This window comes from Colossoma macropomum, unplaced genomic scaffold, assembly GCF_904425465.1.
Source record: "Colossoma macropomum unplaced genomic scaffold, Colossoma_macropomum, whole genome shotgun sequence".
In the NCBI taxonomy this organism is placed as follows: Eukaryota; Metazoa; Chordata; class Actinopteri; order Characiformes; family Serrasalmidae; genus Colossoma; species Colossoma macropomum.
The window spans coordinates 17547343-17563703 of NW_023494795.1; the positions used below are offsets into that span (position 1 = coordinate 17547343).

The window sequence follows — 16361 nt, forward strand, 5'->3', positions numbered from 1 at the left end:
GTTCTCTCATTCATCTTCACACATTTTCAGAAAAAGCAAAAAACAGACTCTACTACGTGCTTCAGGAGGTGAAAAAAAAACACAAAACAGCTTTGATTAAAAAGCATGTGCCATTTTAGATACAAGTTTATTTTTTGCCAAAAGCCCACTGTATGTAGGCATGTGGGTGCACAGAAGCAAGTGATAAACCTTCTTTACTGATCCACGTTCTTCACTCGTAGCACTACAGGCACAGAAGTACAGGGGATCATGCCTAGCTCTGTGATCACCAGGTCCACAAAGTCTGGAGGTGTTACATCATACACCAAATTCAGCAAACCCAGGGACTTCACGCTCTGCCAGTCCGCCAACTGCGTCTTTCCCTCCCGAGTAACGATTAGGTCATCAGGGTCATCTGTGGGAATAAATTTTAGTGTGATGTCCTGATCCTCAAATGCTCAGATGATGACAATTATAATGTATTATTAACTTATACTCAAGGCATTAAATAAAGAGTGCACTCTATCATAATTACCAAGTTCGTTGGATACGAAGGAGTCAGTCTGTACTCGTTCACAGAACTTGTAGGTCTCACAGCAGACCAACACAGGCACGTTGTAGGCCTTGGCTACCAGGGCAATTTGAGACGTTCCCACTCGTGACATAACATATCCATTGGCCAGCAGCGCATGGGCTCCGAGGAACACCTTGGATACCTAGGAGAGTGTAATTATAATTGCTGTGTGTCACTATACTTAGCCTACATGCGCTTGGAACATCAGCAATAAAAGTCTATCATGTTTATATGAAAGAACCTCATGACCTATACTCCAATAAGTTACCTCAGGCAGAATGTAGGACACGGCAGATATAAGCACATAGGTACAACGAATGCCCCTCTTCACTAAACGCCTTAGTGCTTCCCTGCCCTCCAGCCTGGGTCGACTGTCCACCACAATGACTCTGAACTTCCTCTGCTTCTCAAAGGCATCACACAGGATGTGATTGACAAGTGAAGAGCTGAAAAACATTCACCATAAACAATGTTTTAGGTAAATATTATTAAAGGTTTACAAAACATTTTCACAAATTTGAAACTGGGAAGAAACACAAAAGACTCATGCAATGCTATTAAATTCTCTTACCATCCATATACTAGAATTACATCACCATCGCTAATCTTATCAATCGCACATTTAGAGATGGCTTTCGCAGCTAATGTGATCTTCTCATTTACATAGTTGTCAATACATAACAACAGTTTCTTCTTAGCCTGTGGACAAAGACAACAGAGCACAGCTTAAATAATGTTAAATATTACAGGCAAGATATACTTTTGTTAGCACATGTATATTTCAGTCAGGGTACTTTGTATGGTTAAATACTTTGTGCAAAAAGTAGAAAATCTCTAATAGAATTGCTGTTTTTCAGATGACTTCTATTATTCGCCCTCCAGATTAATGTATTAGTCTATGTAGATCCAACACATTAATGCTTCTCACCTCTTCTTCTTTGCACTGACTGGGAATATTAGAGATCTCTTTTTTGATGTACTTGATTGCATTACCCATGCTTGCTGACAGGGGGCGACACTGATTGAGAAAACTGCAAAAACATATACAATGCAAGCATTTGTTAAATGCACTGTGATCATCTAAATTTACATAATTCATAAATCAGTTTATACAACACTAAACAGTTTAGAGTCACATTGAATACTACCAATGTTAACATGTACTGGACATGCTGACATTAAAAACAAAACTAACCTGATGTAGGGCTTCAGTTTGTTTACTAGGTCCCTCGGCAACTCCTCATTTGGAGGAGTGCTGTAGTCTTGAATGACCTGCAATAGTAACATAATTAAAAGATAAAGAGGTAATTTACAAGATGTGTTAAATCAGTAGGTAAGTATATTTATTTATTTTTTTAATTTAACCTTTATTAAACCAGGCAAGTCATTAAGAAGAGTCATTACGTAAAACCTTAGGAGTCACCTACTTTTTTGATATAGCAGTGGCACTCTGATCTACATTATATGGACAAAAGTATTGGGACATTACATCTACAGGAGCTTTTATTACATCCCATTGTAAATCCATAAATCCATTAATATGTAGTTGGTCCCCCCTCTGCAACTATAACAGCTCCCGGCACACAGTTTTAGTGATGAAGTTAATGCCAGAGGAGGTTTGGAACAGTTTTTTTGAGTCAGCAGAGCATTGGGAACTATTGCTCGTCAGCACTTCGCGACCCGTTCTGTAACTTTACGTGGTCTGACACTTCGTGGCCGAGTTGCTGTGGTTCCTAAACGCTTTCACTTTTCAATAATACCACTTACAGTTGATTGTGGAATATCTAGGAGGATAGAAATTTTGCAAACTGTACAATGGTGGCAACCTATTACAGTACCATGCTCAAATTAACTGAGCCCTTTAGAAAGACATGTTCTTTCACAAATATTTATAAAGGCAAACTACATGGCTAGGTGCTGGAAACAACGGGACTGAAAGGAACACCTAAATTAAATGATTAAGGGGTGTGTCCCGATACTTTTGTCCATTTAGTGTATATGAAGAAATGAATCTCCAGTTTATGTGGGGGACTGTTGATAACCAAAACTGTAACCATGGGTTACATTTATGGGTTGCATTTATCAGCTGTGTTTCCAATATTTGACCAAAAATAATTACATTTTTCCTCTCATCTGCAAAAATATAAATAGTGGTGTACCTGTTTAAAGGCATGCAGCAAGGCCACAGACCGAGCATTGGAACCGGCTACAATACCCTGCGAGTACTGTAGACCCAAGCGCACTATAGAGGGGTGGATAACTGTGGCAGGGATGCTTAAAAAAAAAAAAAAGGACAGTTTATTACTCAAAAGTGCAACAAACAAACAATTGTCATTAGACAATACTGTAAATTAGGTATTACTTTTTCTAATATAGTAACATGGGTCATCTCCCAGAAACCCCACCACTGACATGATAGCAAGTAAGTCCACAAATTATTTAGAAATACATTTTCCTTATAGTTGTGCAGTACCTGATTTGCTGAGTAAGGGGGGCTTTGCGACTGTACTGGTGCAGGTGCGAGAACAAGCTGACTTTGTAGCCATAGTCTGACCTCAGTGGGATCTGTAAGAATAAAATAAAAACAGTGACTGTGGATGACTGCAGCAACTGGCTGTTACTGGGCAGGGGTATTCTTTTGTCTTGAAGGTCAGAGCTGACGCTGCAACAGAATAATGCCTCTACTGTCTAATAAGATATTTGTAAAGACCAAGATGATGTACAGTGGCCAAAAATAAACATGTTGGATGCATTGTACATGACGAAATGAACAGAACAAGCAAATGATGACCACCTAGCCCTCTAGATGCAGAATGCCATTTTTCCCACCAGGGAGTGTGGTACAGTATGGTACAGTTACAATTCTGTAATGAAACATTTTGTTGTCATTTCCAATACCAAGTGACTCATACCATACTTGAGTGTCAGTGATTATTTGGTTACCCTTCTACCAAATATACTGAACCAAGATGTACTGTACAGTGCAATGAAACCACCCTTTATTTCTTTCATCTCCAGTCAAAATGTGCATTAAGTACAACTTCCTAATTTTTATCTTTAGGAAAAAAGCAGAAAATATATTTAACAGAAATTTACTCCAAAGCCTCAACAGCCAACTTTAATATCAAAATTTATGCTGTCTAGTTTGTCCACCCGTAATTACAGCTTCCACTCTTTTCGGCAGGCTTGCTCTCGTTTTCAGTTAAAACCTCCAAAGTTTAGTGGTAGAACATACAAATTTAGATTCATCAGACCATAAAACTATACATTACATCTCAGATGTCTGGCTTTGGTGTTTTTAGTGTGAAAGGTCTTTCTGTCTATTTTCTTCTCTCAGTAATGACGTATTCACAGCTACACTTCCATTATGACTCATAGCACTGAACTGTCTTCTCTCAGTGGAAGGATGGACAGAAAAACCTGTAGATTTTTTCAGATCTGAAGTAAGAGTGGAGCCTGATTTTCTCCTCTCTCTCAAAGATGAAAGCTTTAAGTACTGTTTATCTGACAGTGACAGTTTTGGTGGTCTACCAGGTCTTACACAGTTGTTAGGAATCCCATTTTTTCTATATCTTTTAATATATTTTTTTTAACTTTTACTTTGTTATTTTCCTTGTACTTTGCCTGTCCTTATGCAAGTGGATTATCTCAAATCACATCTCCACAGCCGCAACTTGTTGGTTTAAAGATTTGAAGGACGGAAGAGTTAAGAGGATAAAGAGGGGTCAACTTACATACTGTCACATTTGAATTTATGAATGGAAGCTTTTGTGTAATTTTCTGTTAAACATATACTAATTCTTTCAATGTCATATCAATAAGAACTTAATTATACTGATAACTTGTATTTAATGGCCACTTTGAATGGAAAGTAAATAGGGTGGTTTATGGCTTTTGCACAGTACTGTATGGGTGGAGTCTGAAATAGCACAGACCACTCAGTGGTCAAACGTGATCACCACAGAATCATCACTCAAGTCAGATGACTACCATTTCTAAAACCACTAGCGAGCTGAAATCGCTCATCTGTGAATTCAGAGCTTGAAGCTTATCCATTTTTGCTACTGTTGTTTGTGTTAATATTAGTGTCAATTGAGAAATTATGTGACTGCCTCACAACTTCCAGAAAATCCCACCTACTTTCACAGTTCTGTTGTATGATGGGAGAAGAACACAGGAATACAAACAATTCTGGGTTCAAATTATGTAACTGTACTGTGTTTCGCCACACTGCCTAGTGGAAAAACCACAACAGTTAAGAAGAAACACCAATGTTTGTTACATAACACAAAATCAAAACAGATCCCAACTAAACTACATAAAACACACAATGTACACGTCACACATGTAATCCCATCTGTCTCTGCACAGGGATAAGGGAAAAAAAAATAATAATAATAATAAATAAATAAATAAATAAATAAATAAAATACACATCAAACAAAAACCTCCACTGCAGACACAGTGTAGACCCAGACCTTGACTCGAGACATATTTATACTGGTTCCTTGCCCTGACTTCTGAAAGAAATGGGAAGTAAAGCATCTGAAGTAAGTATGCTGAAATATCTTCAGGAACATTTGGGATGGTAAAGTGGGAAGTAAATGAATAGAGAAAACATTTCCAAAAAAGCTGGGACACTGTACAAAATGTAAACGAAAGCAGAATATAATGATGTGAAAATCATTTAAACCCTATATTGAATTGAAAATAGAACAAAGATAACATATCAAATGTTGAAACTGAAAAATTTTATTGTTTTTTGAAAAATATATGCCCATTTTCAATTTGATGCCAGCAACACGCTTCAAAAAATAGCTGGGATAGGGGCATGTTTACCACTGTGTTGCATCACCTCTAACAACACTCTGTAAGCATTTGGGAACTGAGGAGACCAATTTCTGTAGTTTTGTAAGTGAAATGTTTTCCCATTCTTGATTGATATAGGCTTTTGCTGATCAACAGTTTGGGGTCCATCTTAAATGAGCTTGGTCCCAGAAAAGGCAGCACTGTTTCTGGATCCTGTTTACGTACAGTTCCTTCTTTGCATGGAAGAATTTTACCTTGCATTTGTGTAAGCAGCAATGACCTGTGTTTACAGACGATAGTTTTCAGAAGTGTTCCTGACCCCATGCAGTGATTTTCACCTCAGAATCATGTCTGTTTTAAATGCAGTGCCACCTGAGGGCCCAAAGATCTGGTTTTCGGCCTTGTCCCTTGCACACAGAGATTTCTCCGGATTCTCTGAATCTTTTAATGATATTATGTATCATAGATGATAAAATCTCCAAGTTCTTTGCTATTTTACATTGAGAAATGTTATTTTTGAATTGTTACACTATTTGCTCTCTTTTACAGAGTGGTGAACCCCTCCCCATCTTTATGTCTGACTCTGAGTCTTTCTGAGATGCTATCTTTAAACCCAATCATGTTATTAACTTGTTGTTAAATTGAACATAAGGATTAAATGATTTGCACATCATTGCATTCCATTTTTATTTACATTTTGCACAGCGTCCCAACTCTTTTGGAAATGGGGTTATAAATATCACACAGTAAATATGACAAGGAAGCAAAATACATACGTATTAAACTTTCTAACCTGTTGTCTCTCCAGCTTCTTGGCCAGCTTTCTCACCACAGCAGGATCATCAACTTGGATATGTTCCGGTAATCGTTTCACCGCTGATCAAAGATACGCACCAGCCATAAGATATATCCAGACACCTCAGTCAGTTAACATTTTCCTGAATCAGTCAAATCACTAATTCTGAATGTATAACATTATATGACCTGCTATAGGACTTTACATCTAATAGTAACTGGTTATATTACCTGGTTGGAGCTCATTCGGTGGAGCTTTCGACTTGCTAGAGGCTGGTTGTGAGCCTGGTTCCTTTTTGGTCTGTTTTGATGCACGGTCTGCTTCTTGGCGTGCCCGCCGCTCTGCCTTTAGCTCTGCTTTGCTTTTAGTTGGCTTATCGGTAGGTGCAGTGGACTCAGGCACACTGGCAGACACAGGAGCCGCTGATTGGGCTATAAGACCAAAACCAATCACAGGAGTGCATCAATATACAAGATGAGAAAACGGATGAACCAGAGAATCTGTGATGCATACTAGAACAGATTCCAGGACTTACACAAATAATACAAACATAACAAAATGGCTATGATTTTTCTGAGGAAAATAGAAAATTGATCAGGATACACTGAATGAAATAAAAGAATCAACCAAAAAGAGATAACACTAAAGTTCTAGGCACCAAAGCTATTAGGGACGCACCAATATGGGAATCACAAGCCAATGCCGAAATCCAATATTCTACTGCCAAAGCCATACCATAAATATTTAAAAAGCATAGAAATAGGGACTAAATCAACCTGGATTTACATTACAGAGAAATGTAAATTTTATTTCTAATGGGTTACAAATGCAATAAAATTAAATACAGACATTTTAGCGCTGAAGCGTAAATGTTCTCTTATAAATACATCATCATATATCTTTTTTTAATTTTGGTCTAATTTACATGTCCTTTTTTAAAGCAATTATTTACCGATAAGAATGTGCATTCATTAAAACTATTGTCGTTAATGCTAAAACTGTGAATTAAGCTAACAAAAGGTTTTAAAAACCTTTAACAAAAGCCTGATACTGAAGTAATGTGGGGTTAATTAAGAGCACTTCTGAATTTATCCAGCAAAATGGCTTTATCTTACCTTTCTGTGCTGAACTTTGTGTAACTGGTTGAGAGGCAGTTGAAGGAGCAGCCTTCTTTTCCTTATCCGTCCCTTTTTCTGTTGGACCCTTGTCATCTTTTTTTCCCTTTTTCTGCTGTTTCTTCTCTTTCCTTAGACGTTGCTTCTCTTCTTTTGTCAGCTCCCTACCTTCATTCTGTAGATGACAAAGTCGAGAGAATGTCAGCCACTACAGCACATATACACTCTTAAAATAGATGGTTCTTTGAGAGTTCTTTACTAAAGAAAATGGTTAAAAATAGAGAACCATGAACACTTTGCATGGTTAAAGCGTTCTTTGCATCGTAAAAGGGTACTTCAGCTTGATGGAGAATGTACTGTAGATGGTTCAATATACAACGGTTTTAAAAAGGGTTCTGCTATAGGTACGATGTCAAGCTTGTAACAATAGAACTCTTTTTGGTGCCATATAGATCCATTTTCAAAAAGGTTTTATATAGAACCATCTACAGCACTTTCTCAGTCAATCTGAAGAACCAATTTACAATGCAAAGAACCCTCTAAATGTACCTATCCATAATGGACATTAACACACTATGATTGCTTTCTATGTTTTAGTTTTATATTTAAAGCAATACATTTTATAGATAACCCATGATATAATACCCATAAAACAGCCAAGATCTTTAATTCTATTTTGTGTACTTTACTCATGGTATCTAGGACCTGACAGTTAACTGCAATGCATGTCACTTATGGAGTGCTTCAGACTGTTGAAAAAGAACAGGTTAAAACCCATTCAAAGATAAAGAAATATTAAGTTTCCTTTCTGCAAATGTGCTTTCTGCCTTTAAACTTTACATTACTGTTCAGTGTTCAATTTGGTGTCATTTTAAAAACATCCCAAATAAATAAGCCATATCAGGTTAGTAAGACATTAATTTAGCCATGTTTTAGGTATTTTTTTGCCAGGAAGAATGGGCTCATTGACTTTATTATTAATTATTATTATTAATTCTAACGCAAATAACTTCATTTGAATAGACAGAGTGATTTATTTGTAAAATATCATAATATTACATTTCATCAATATTCAGCTTTATCACCAACACATATAACTACCCACACACGGTGAACACGCCATCATGCAGCGTCAATGCAACTCACCTTCGCTCGCGCAATCTCGTGCAATTTCCCATCTCCTTCATCTGTGGCAGAATAACAGACTTTAATGGTCACTATTTTGGCCAAACTACTGTAATGTGGCCTTTCAGTTTGACTAAAACATTGCAAGGCATTACAAGGTTATCTGACACAACTAAAACGAAACCAACCAGCTGCCAAAAATGTTAAGGTGGTTAACTTGTTATGAGTTAGCAAACCAGCTAACTTAGCTAGCTCTCATTTTCACAGTAACAGAAAAAACACTCTCTATTTCATTTAATATGGATACCTATTGACGTTACAAAATTTCCAGGGGATAACTCAGAGTGATTGTCTGAAAATACAGATGCAGTGCATGATGCAATTCTCCTCTGAAGGTAGCAGTAGCCAGCTGTGTCACTCTTCCACCACTCACAGCTAACTTAGCGAGACCGCCGTTAGCTAGCCTAGCTACTGAAGCCGCGTTCTCTCCTCTCAGAGTCCAAAACACTTTCAAAGACTGATTATACCGCTGTTCAGTTTGACTAACTTCACATACAAAGAGAACCCCACTGCACTGGTTTACCTGCAGCATGGTTGATGCTGCCAGTCTGTTTAGACTCCTCTCTTCCCTCTGAATCTGCCATGTTTCGAGTTGGTGGACATTACGTTGGGGACCCTGAAGAGAACTGCTGAGAAGAAGCACTGCCTCCAGCGGCGGGAATAGGACACTACACGACCCTCTGTCACTTCTTTTACTTCAGGTTTTAAGGTTATATTATTAACGAACCTCTTTTCATTATTCTCCAGAGTATATTTTGGTTTGTCCATCTGAATTTACATGACCAAATCGTAAGGCAAATTATTCAGTAACTAAATGGAATAAATGTAAATTTTTATTTTATTTATTTTTTGTAAAAGTTCCCCTCAAATTAACAGAATGTGTTTTATGACATATTGCTATATGCTTACAATTTACTGCTGAAAGCCAAAAATCTTAGACGCTCTTTGTATTATTTTTTTAAAAATAATTTTTACAGAGCAGATCACTGAAGAGATGCCATCTGTTTATAGTTTATAGCTCAGATTTGTGGAAAAAAGTAGACAAAAAAAATTGTGAATTCAGCTTCTTCTACTATAAGGCTTTAAAATTACATTACCCATCTATTTGACTGGAAAGAAGACAGTTACAGCTCTCATATGACACCCACTTTTTGAATGTAGCTTATGAAATATGAAAGTTACAAAGAAAATGACGAAGTGCGTTTTGGAACCACCGGCGGTCTCAAGGAGTTGAAGAGGTTAAACACAGATACCTAGCAATACACTAAGCCCCCTCTACTATCTGTTAAGTGTGGACATGCTTTGTGTAATATATAGTAAAACCTATTGGCTACCACTTGTGATGAGTAAATAATATCTAATCATGATATTATACGTTACTTTTGATAATCAACATGAAAAATAACAATACAATAGGCCAAATTTTCTTTAAGCATTAATCTGAATCTCTTTCTATCTTTCAAAGACACACTGAGTTTAAAAAAGAGATTTAGATTACTGCTTAACAAAAATGTAGCCGGTTGTGATTTTATGGAGGATTACTTCATTACATTGAACAGCCAGTTTATGCAGCATTTTATTTATTGCCAATTAGATTAATTAGGTTATTTTAATTAGATTTCAAATATACATTGATGTCCATTTACCTTTTTTCACAAAAGTATCTGTATTAGTATTTGTATAGTAACCTCAGTATTACCAGGTATCAGATCAAAAAATTAAATATATAAATAATCGTATTGCCCATCCCAGATTTCCAGCAGACATCTGTATTGACTTGTTTATAATGTCTTGACTTTATTTATCAGTTTGTTCACTGTTTACTGTGAACTTATTCACCTACAGATCGCTACCGAATATAGATGTAAATGTTGTTTTGTCACAATTTTGAATCTTGAATTCCCAAAACATGTGGAATAATGTCCCATTGCACTTATGGGAACACAGTTCACACAGCCTGTGAAAACCAAACTGAGTACTTTCATGCTTTCCTGTGTAGATGTCTGGCAAACAGAACAGGATGAGATTTGTTAATTAATATTGTGTTTATTTTGGAGGTCCTTTGTATGGATCCCTGCTGGTGACATCCCTTTTTTTAATAAAAATAACATGCCACAGGATCCTAATGTGTGTGTGGCCATACCTTAGTAAGGTGTCCGAACAAAATAATTAAGTCATTCCAATGCCTTAGGATCTTATTCCCATGCATTAGTAAGTTGTGGCCATGTATTATTTTTTATAAAGAAGCTCCATACCTTTGAGCTGCACTACAGAAGGAATGCCTTCAGAAGTGTTCAGGGGGATGCAGTAGGTCACATCACACGATTTAGAACTTTAGTATAAGCAGTAGTATAAGGAAAAATGCCACAGAACCTGTTCTGCTGGGTCTATAGTGAAATTTTGTATAATTATACATTGGATGAAAATCATAAAGCACTCATTTGAATTATTTCACTACATGTAATTTTTCATTTTTTCAAATTTGGATTGCTACTGTGTCAAAACATATTCCCATGTGGTCAAAAGAATTTAATTTAATATATTTAGTGATAAAATATAGCCATATAGTATACCTCAGTTTCAAAACTTTCTTCAGATTGGTGCTCAAACAGACTCAGAGAACATATGGACCACAGGGAATTTAAAATCTCACATATGGACATCAATGGGATAATCTACTTCAATAGCAAAAGCTTAACTAAAGGGCCAACAGTTAGAATTTGTTTTTATATGGTTTAATGATTTTTTATATGGTTTAATGACTTTCTTTTTGTTCATCTATCATATGGAATTTAAGACTCAAAAGACTTTCATAATGACAAAGATCATTTTTATTCATTGATAATTATGCACACAATAACAATGTTCAAATAAACTATATATACTATATGAAAATACACTCCTCTCACCTTTATATAAATAGACAGTACTTTCAAATATATTCTTCTTAAATGACACATATACCAGCGGCGTACACATAGCATGGTTAATATAGCCAGTACAAAAACTGAAATGGCTGATTCTCGCTTAGCTGGAGTTGCTTGCTGAATTCACAGCGCAGTAGCTGGTTGAAGGGGACCAAACCTCACAGAAACACCTGACTTGGTTCCATTTGACCAGCCACAGCAAGGTGTGTTGTTTCATTATAAGAGATGGAATGGCAGAAGGAGAAAGAATAGCTGATATTTCCAACTAATAGGCCTTTGTTGCTCTCTAATGACTCTTGACACTTACCTGTTGGAAGAGAGAGATGACAAAAAATACATTCGTTAAAATATGAGAGGCTGGTACAAATCAATCAAGCAAATACTTCACTAAGTCAGGGCACATTTTAAATCACTCTGTGAGCCTGATGAGCTGAATCTCTTGTCTCATAGAGTTTAAAGTAGCATGTACTCCATGTGGGACATGTAGGAAACCCCTGTTAAGGCTGACAGATCAGTATGGAGCTGGACAGCTGTGCTCTATCAGTCTGTTCTGGCTATCTTAGTGAGACGGGATCAGGGTGTGGAAGCCCCGGGCGCGTGCCTATGGCCAACCGGACCACATAAACAACAGCATTAGCACCTCTTTTGTTGCCCACTGTATGAGGCACATTACACCTAAATGAGCTTTACACCTATTTTCTCGCTGTACAATAATACAAGTAGATTTGCATATCAGTCAAAACGGTTATAAATAGTCCTATGCCTAAAATAGAATGACAAATTATATAAATATACTTGTATAATTAATATCACAACAGTAGGCCCTGAAAGTAAAGCTGCTTAGCCTGGCGGTAAAGTCCCCCCGAAACCACACACTTCCTTACATTCCATAACTGGGTTATTCATATGGGGATATAAGGAAGCATGTCTTCACAGGGGGCAACAACTGGATTTCCCTCGCAGCGTCACAGACAAAGTGTCCTTTCATATGCCACTGTAGACAATGTCTGAGAGGAAATTCATGCAAAGTATCTATATAAAGCAAAATAGGCCAAGTGAAATAGGCTAGTTAAATATAGTTAAAAGTATAAGTGTCTAGAAATCATTCATAACATAAAGCCAAATGCTAACAGAAACTGGAGATTACCTGTGTAGGATGTCAGTGTCTTCGGACATCTCAGTGTCGTGGTCACCATCAGCAGTGCCATGGAGCTGGCACAGGCAAAATACGGGCTAGAGGGGTATGCCAGGATTACTTAGCAGGAGAGGACCCTTTCTACTCTGAGTTCCAGGACAAAATGTATCCCATCCCTTCTTTCGCCTTAAGTTTCGTGGGTCAGGCTGCTGGATCTGGCCCACCCTCTGTAGCAAAGAGTTGGCTCCTATGACGTTCTCGAACTGTACCTCTGCCTTTTACCTCACCAAGGTGTGGAAAATAGCCAATTGATAAAGCCTATAGCAGATCAAAGGCAAGCAGTGACACTTTCAGTGAGAACTGGGTGACGCATTCCTACCTCTGCTTCCTCCCAGTGCACCTTTTTTCATGGAAGGCTCCTGCCAAATGTGCCATATCCTGCATTTGTTGAGTTCATTATAGAATAAAGGGACAATTCAAGCAATACCGCCAAATCCAGAACTGATTCATTTCTTGCTGTGGTTAAAGTGAATGATGCCATCCAATCCTCAAGCATAACTTCTCCCTTTTTAGTAGAATTCTTTTTATAATGTAGCTTCTCTTGGTCTACCCTTATGTAGAGGACTGTAGCTATTTGAACTGACCTTTTTTGCCACAAATTGCCTGGAAACTGGCATCTGAAACTGGAGAAGAAATAGGCCTACCTTCAAGAGCCAAGTGATTATTCTTTGAATAAGTGCCAGATCAAAAACCCCCAAAACCTGTTTACCACCTCTTCCTAAAGGCTACAAACCACAAACGGCTACTAAATAAATTATGGTCCTCTCCACACCTCCCTCACTCCCTCCCTCTCCTGCTGCGTCCTGCCCATCCTTCTCTGAGCCCGGCTTGTGGATTCTGCCTAGACATGGCCTCGCACTCCCGGCCTTTTCTATCGCTCCAGCTCCCTCGTGCTGCCCCCTCCTCCCCTCCGCCACAGCGGCCTCCCACCTGTTGGTGTCCTTTAGAAGCCTGGGCCTCTCCTGTGCCTGCTGTCCAGCCCAATCAGGGCCGTGACAGGGCAGAGGGAGCCTGTGAAATCACACCTCTCAGCTGTTCACACTCGGCCCGAGACACCCTACACCCGCCGCTCCCCTTTTTACGCTGAATTTCAATGGCTCTTTCTGAAAAAGAGAAAAAAGTGAAGGAGGCTAAGGCAACACCCAGGAAACAACTGTACAGTAAATGTACAGCTGAAAGCTTTCTATAGTCTCAGGTAAGCCATAATGCTTTAGCTTCAAGGCTAAAAAGATTTGTCATACAGAATGTCATATAGGGTGATTCAGAAGTCAGGGACTACCCAAATAACTGGAAGATGCTTAATGTTGTTCTCATCATTGCTACTATTTAATTAGATCAAGGGACTGCTGGTCTTCTCAAAATAATGGACTGACCGTGCCAGAGCCCAGACCTCGACATCATTGAATGTGTTTGGCATTACTTAAATTATGAGAAGCAGAAAATGCAACCAATGTCTAGAGGGTTGGTAACTTTGGAGGTGTGGAAAAAAATCTCTGCAGATTTATTGGAAAAACAAGCCACCTGAAAAGATAGGAAGCTGTAATAAAGACGAAAGATGAATGCATTAAGTAATAAAAGATATGATATTATATTTAGTTGTCGAGGCATCTGTGTAATTTTCTGTCAAATATATGTTTTCTATTTTTTCCTAATGCTGAAAAATGAATAGCTTGTACTAAAAGTCTGTTTTAAATAAAAATTTAATAAATGAAGGGTGGTCTCAGACTTTTGCGGAGTATGACATAAGTTGCTTTAGCCCCTGCGCCATCTTGAAAGCTGCTGTCTAACAAGCTAAGTCTTGGCTGGTTCCTGACATTTAAATCACCTTGTACACTTTGGACTTTTAAAACCTTTATTAGGAAGTCTGATGCTGTGTGTTTTTTTCCTTTCAAAACTCTTTTAGTATAATATAGTTGTATTGCCTTAAATTCTTGTGCTGGCCATTATAAGATACATTCAACCATCATTGAAATTATGGTTAGCAATGTCATTTCATGACGTGATTCATCAAGTCTAGCTGTTTTGCCTCACTTAATGTTATTGGGCTGTTCAATGCCTCGTAACAAGTCCCAGTTTGCTGCTCGTCCTTGTAACTTGGTGTTGTACGAGCTCAGCTCTAGAGGAGAAACAGGAGAGCTAGCCAGTGGGTATATTTTCCCCTGCGACAAGCATGGCAGTACCCTGAAGTCAGCACCTGTGTTCTAAAATAAACCCGAGCAACAGGAGCCCCGGCCCCATTCACAGAAAGCCATGGCTATAGCAGAGGCTTACTCTGAAACCCAATGTCCTGCACTATTTTAACAGTGTATAGCTCCCGTAAATAGCAACTAACAGCATCCCAGGCCCATTTCACCTCAGCAGGGATGACAAGCTTACTCAACCTATCTTATTTATTTCCTGTGGTCTTTCATGTGATACCCGCAAATGAAAAGTTTCCATTAACCTACTTAGATGAAAAATATGATATTTCAGCAGGAGACTCTGTATATCTATTACTTGGCATGCTTTTGAAGAGCTAATACTGTATTAGCAAAGCATCTTATCATGCTGGTTGAATCATAAACTACTGAAAATGAGGGAAGTCAATTGTTGAAACATGATTTATTTTCATGGGTTAAATACAGTAGATTACTCAACGTTCATTTGAGGTGAAAAAAAGAAAGAAAGACATCCACATGGCTCAACACATGGAAGCTGTAAAACACTCGTGTGAATGTGTGGTTAAGGCATTAAGGAAACAATGGGCAACAATTGTTCCCCGGGCTCAACAGAGGAAGAAAAAAAGGGAAAGAAAACCCATGCCAGTGTCGACGAGGCACGTCAGTGCCAGATTGGGTGAGTGGGTTTATTTTTAAACCAGCCACACAGACTGGGCCCCAGCGCGCTAATAACTTTGTTCCTCTGTGTCACACGAATTTGTCAGCCAGCATCCCTCTGAATTCTCAGAGGTCATCGCTCTCTCTCTCTCTCTCTCTCACTCGTGGCAGAAGGGTGATGTGATTTCCCCTGAGATGGCACAGCCCAAAGTGTACTGGTCTCAGTTTTGATGGCATATGTAAAGTCCAGATCTGTTCCTGAAACACAGATGTCAATATGGGCCTCACTGACTTCCCATCTGAGCTGAACTGTACAGTTAAGCTAACGCTTTAAGCCATTCCTATTCTCAGCATTGTCTTGGGGGCCTCCCATCTAACAGCTGACTGATGTTTTTACAGCAGGTGAATGGACCTTTATTCTGCTTAAAGACACAAACCATTTATACCTCATCGTATGCAAAAGTTTGAGTGTCCCTGGTCTAATTACATATTTTATTAATTTTCTAAGTGAACGTTAACACATCCATTACAGAGGACACCGTTTAATGCACAATTACTGCTTATTTGCTGAATTTAACACATTGTAAAAAACTAAAACTTGGTCTGTGGCCTGTGCAACAGATTTGGCACACTTTATAATTTATGTTTTATTTTTTCCAGTATGTTAAACTCAGAAAATAAATATAAATGTTGCACTAAATACCATATCAAAGTGTGTTGTTCTCAGTAGAGGTGTTATTAACTTATTTTCGCTTAGAAAATCAACAAAACATGTAATTGGCCAGGGGTGCGTAAATCTTTGCATATGACTGTACATAGTGTAATTTAAACTGGGGTTTTCCAAACACTAATATGCTGGTTGGCAATTAATCTTAAAAAGCCAGAAGAACTGAAACATACTGACATCTCTAAATAACCTGAATGGTTCACGTACTCAAGAACAAACCGAGAGCATATTAATTCAT

At 38.1% G+C, this 16361-nt stretch overlaps 1 protein-coding gene and 1 long non-coding RNA gene across 2 annotated transcripts; both read right to left on the bottom strand.

The window, feature by feature from the left end:
- Positions 1–91: 91 nt before the first annotated feature.
- eif2b4 (eukaryotic translation initiation factor 2B, subunit 4 delta) lies at positions 92–9095 on the bottom strand. Its single transcript, XM_036581679.1, has 13 exons — positions 8982–9095; positions 8420–8460; positions 7274–7448; positions 6389–6589; positions 6156–6238; positions 3027–3118; positions 2713–2827; positions 1749–1825; positions 1482–1584; positions 1125–1252; positions 822–999; positions 515–695; positions 92–394 (listed from the first exon to the last, which is right to left on the bottom strand). The coding sequence occupies exons 1-13, from the start codon at positions 9040–9042 to the stop codon at positions 195–197; spliced, it is 1635 nt and encodes a 544-aa protein (XP_036437572.1). The 5' UTR covers positions 9043–9095; the 3' UTR covers positions 92–194.
- A 2176-nt stretch (positions 9096–11271) lies between these two features.
- On the bottom strand, positions 11272–12845 carry LOC118816158. Its single transcript, XR_005007849.1, has 2 exons — positions 12533–12845; positions 11272–11692 (listed from the first exon to the last, which is right to left on the bottom strand). It is a non-coding gene; the product is annotated as an uncharacterized LOC118816158 (long non-coding RNA).
- Between the last annotated feature and the right edge of the window lie 3516 nt (positions 12846–16361).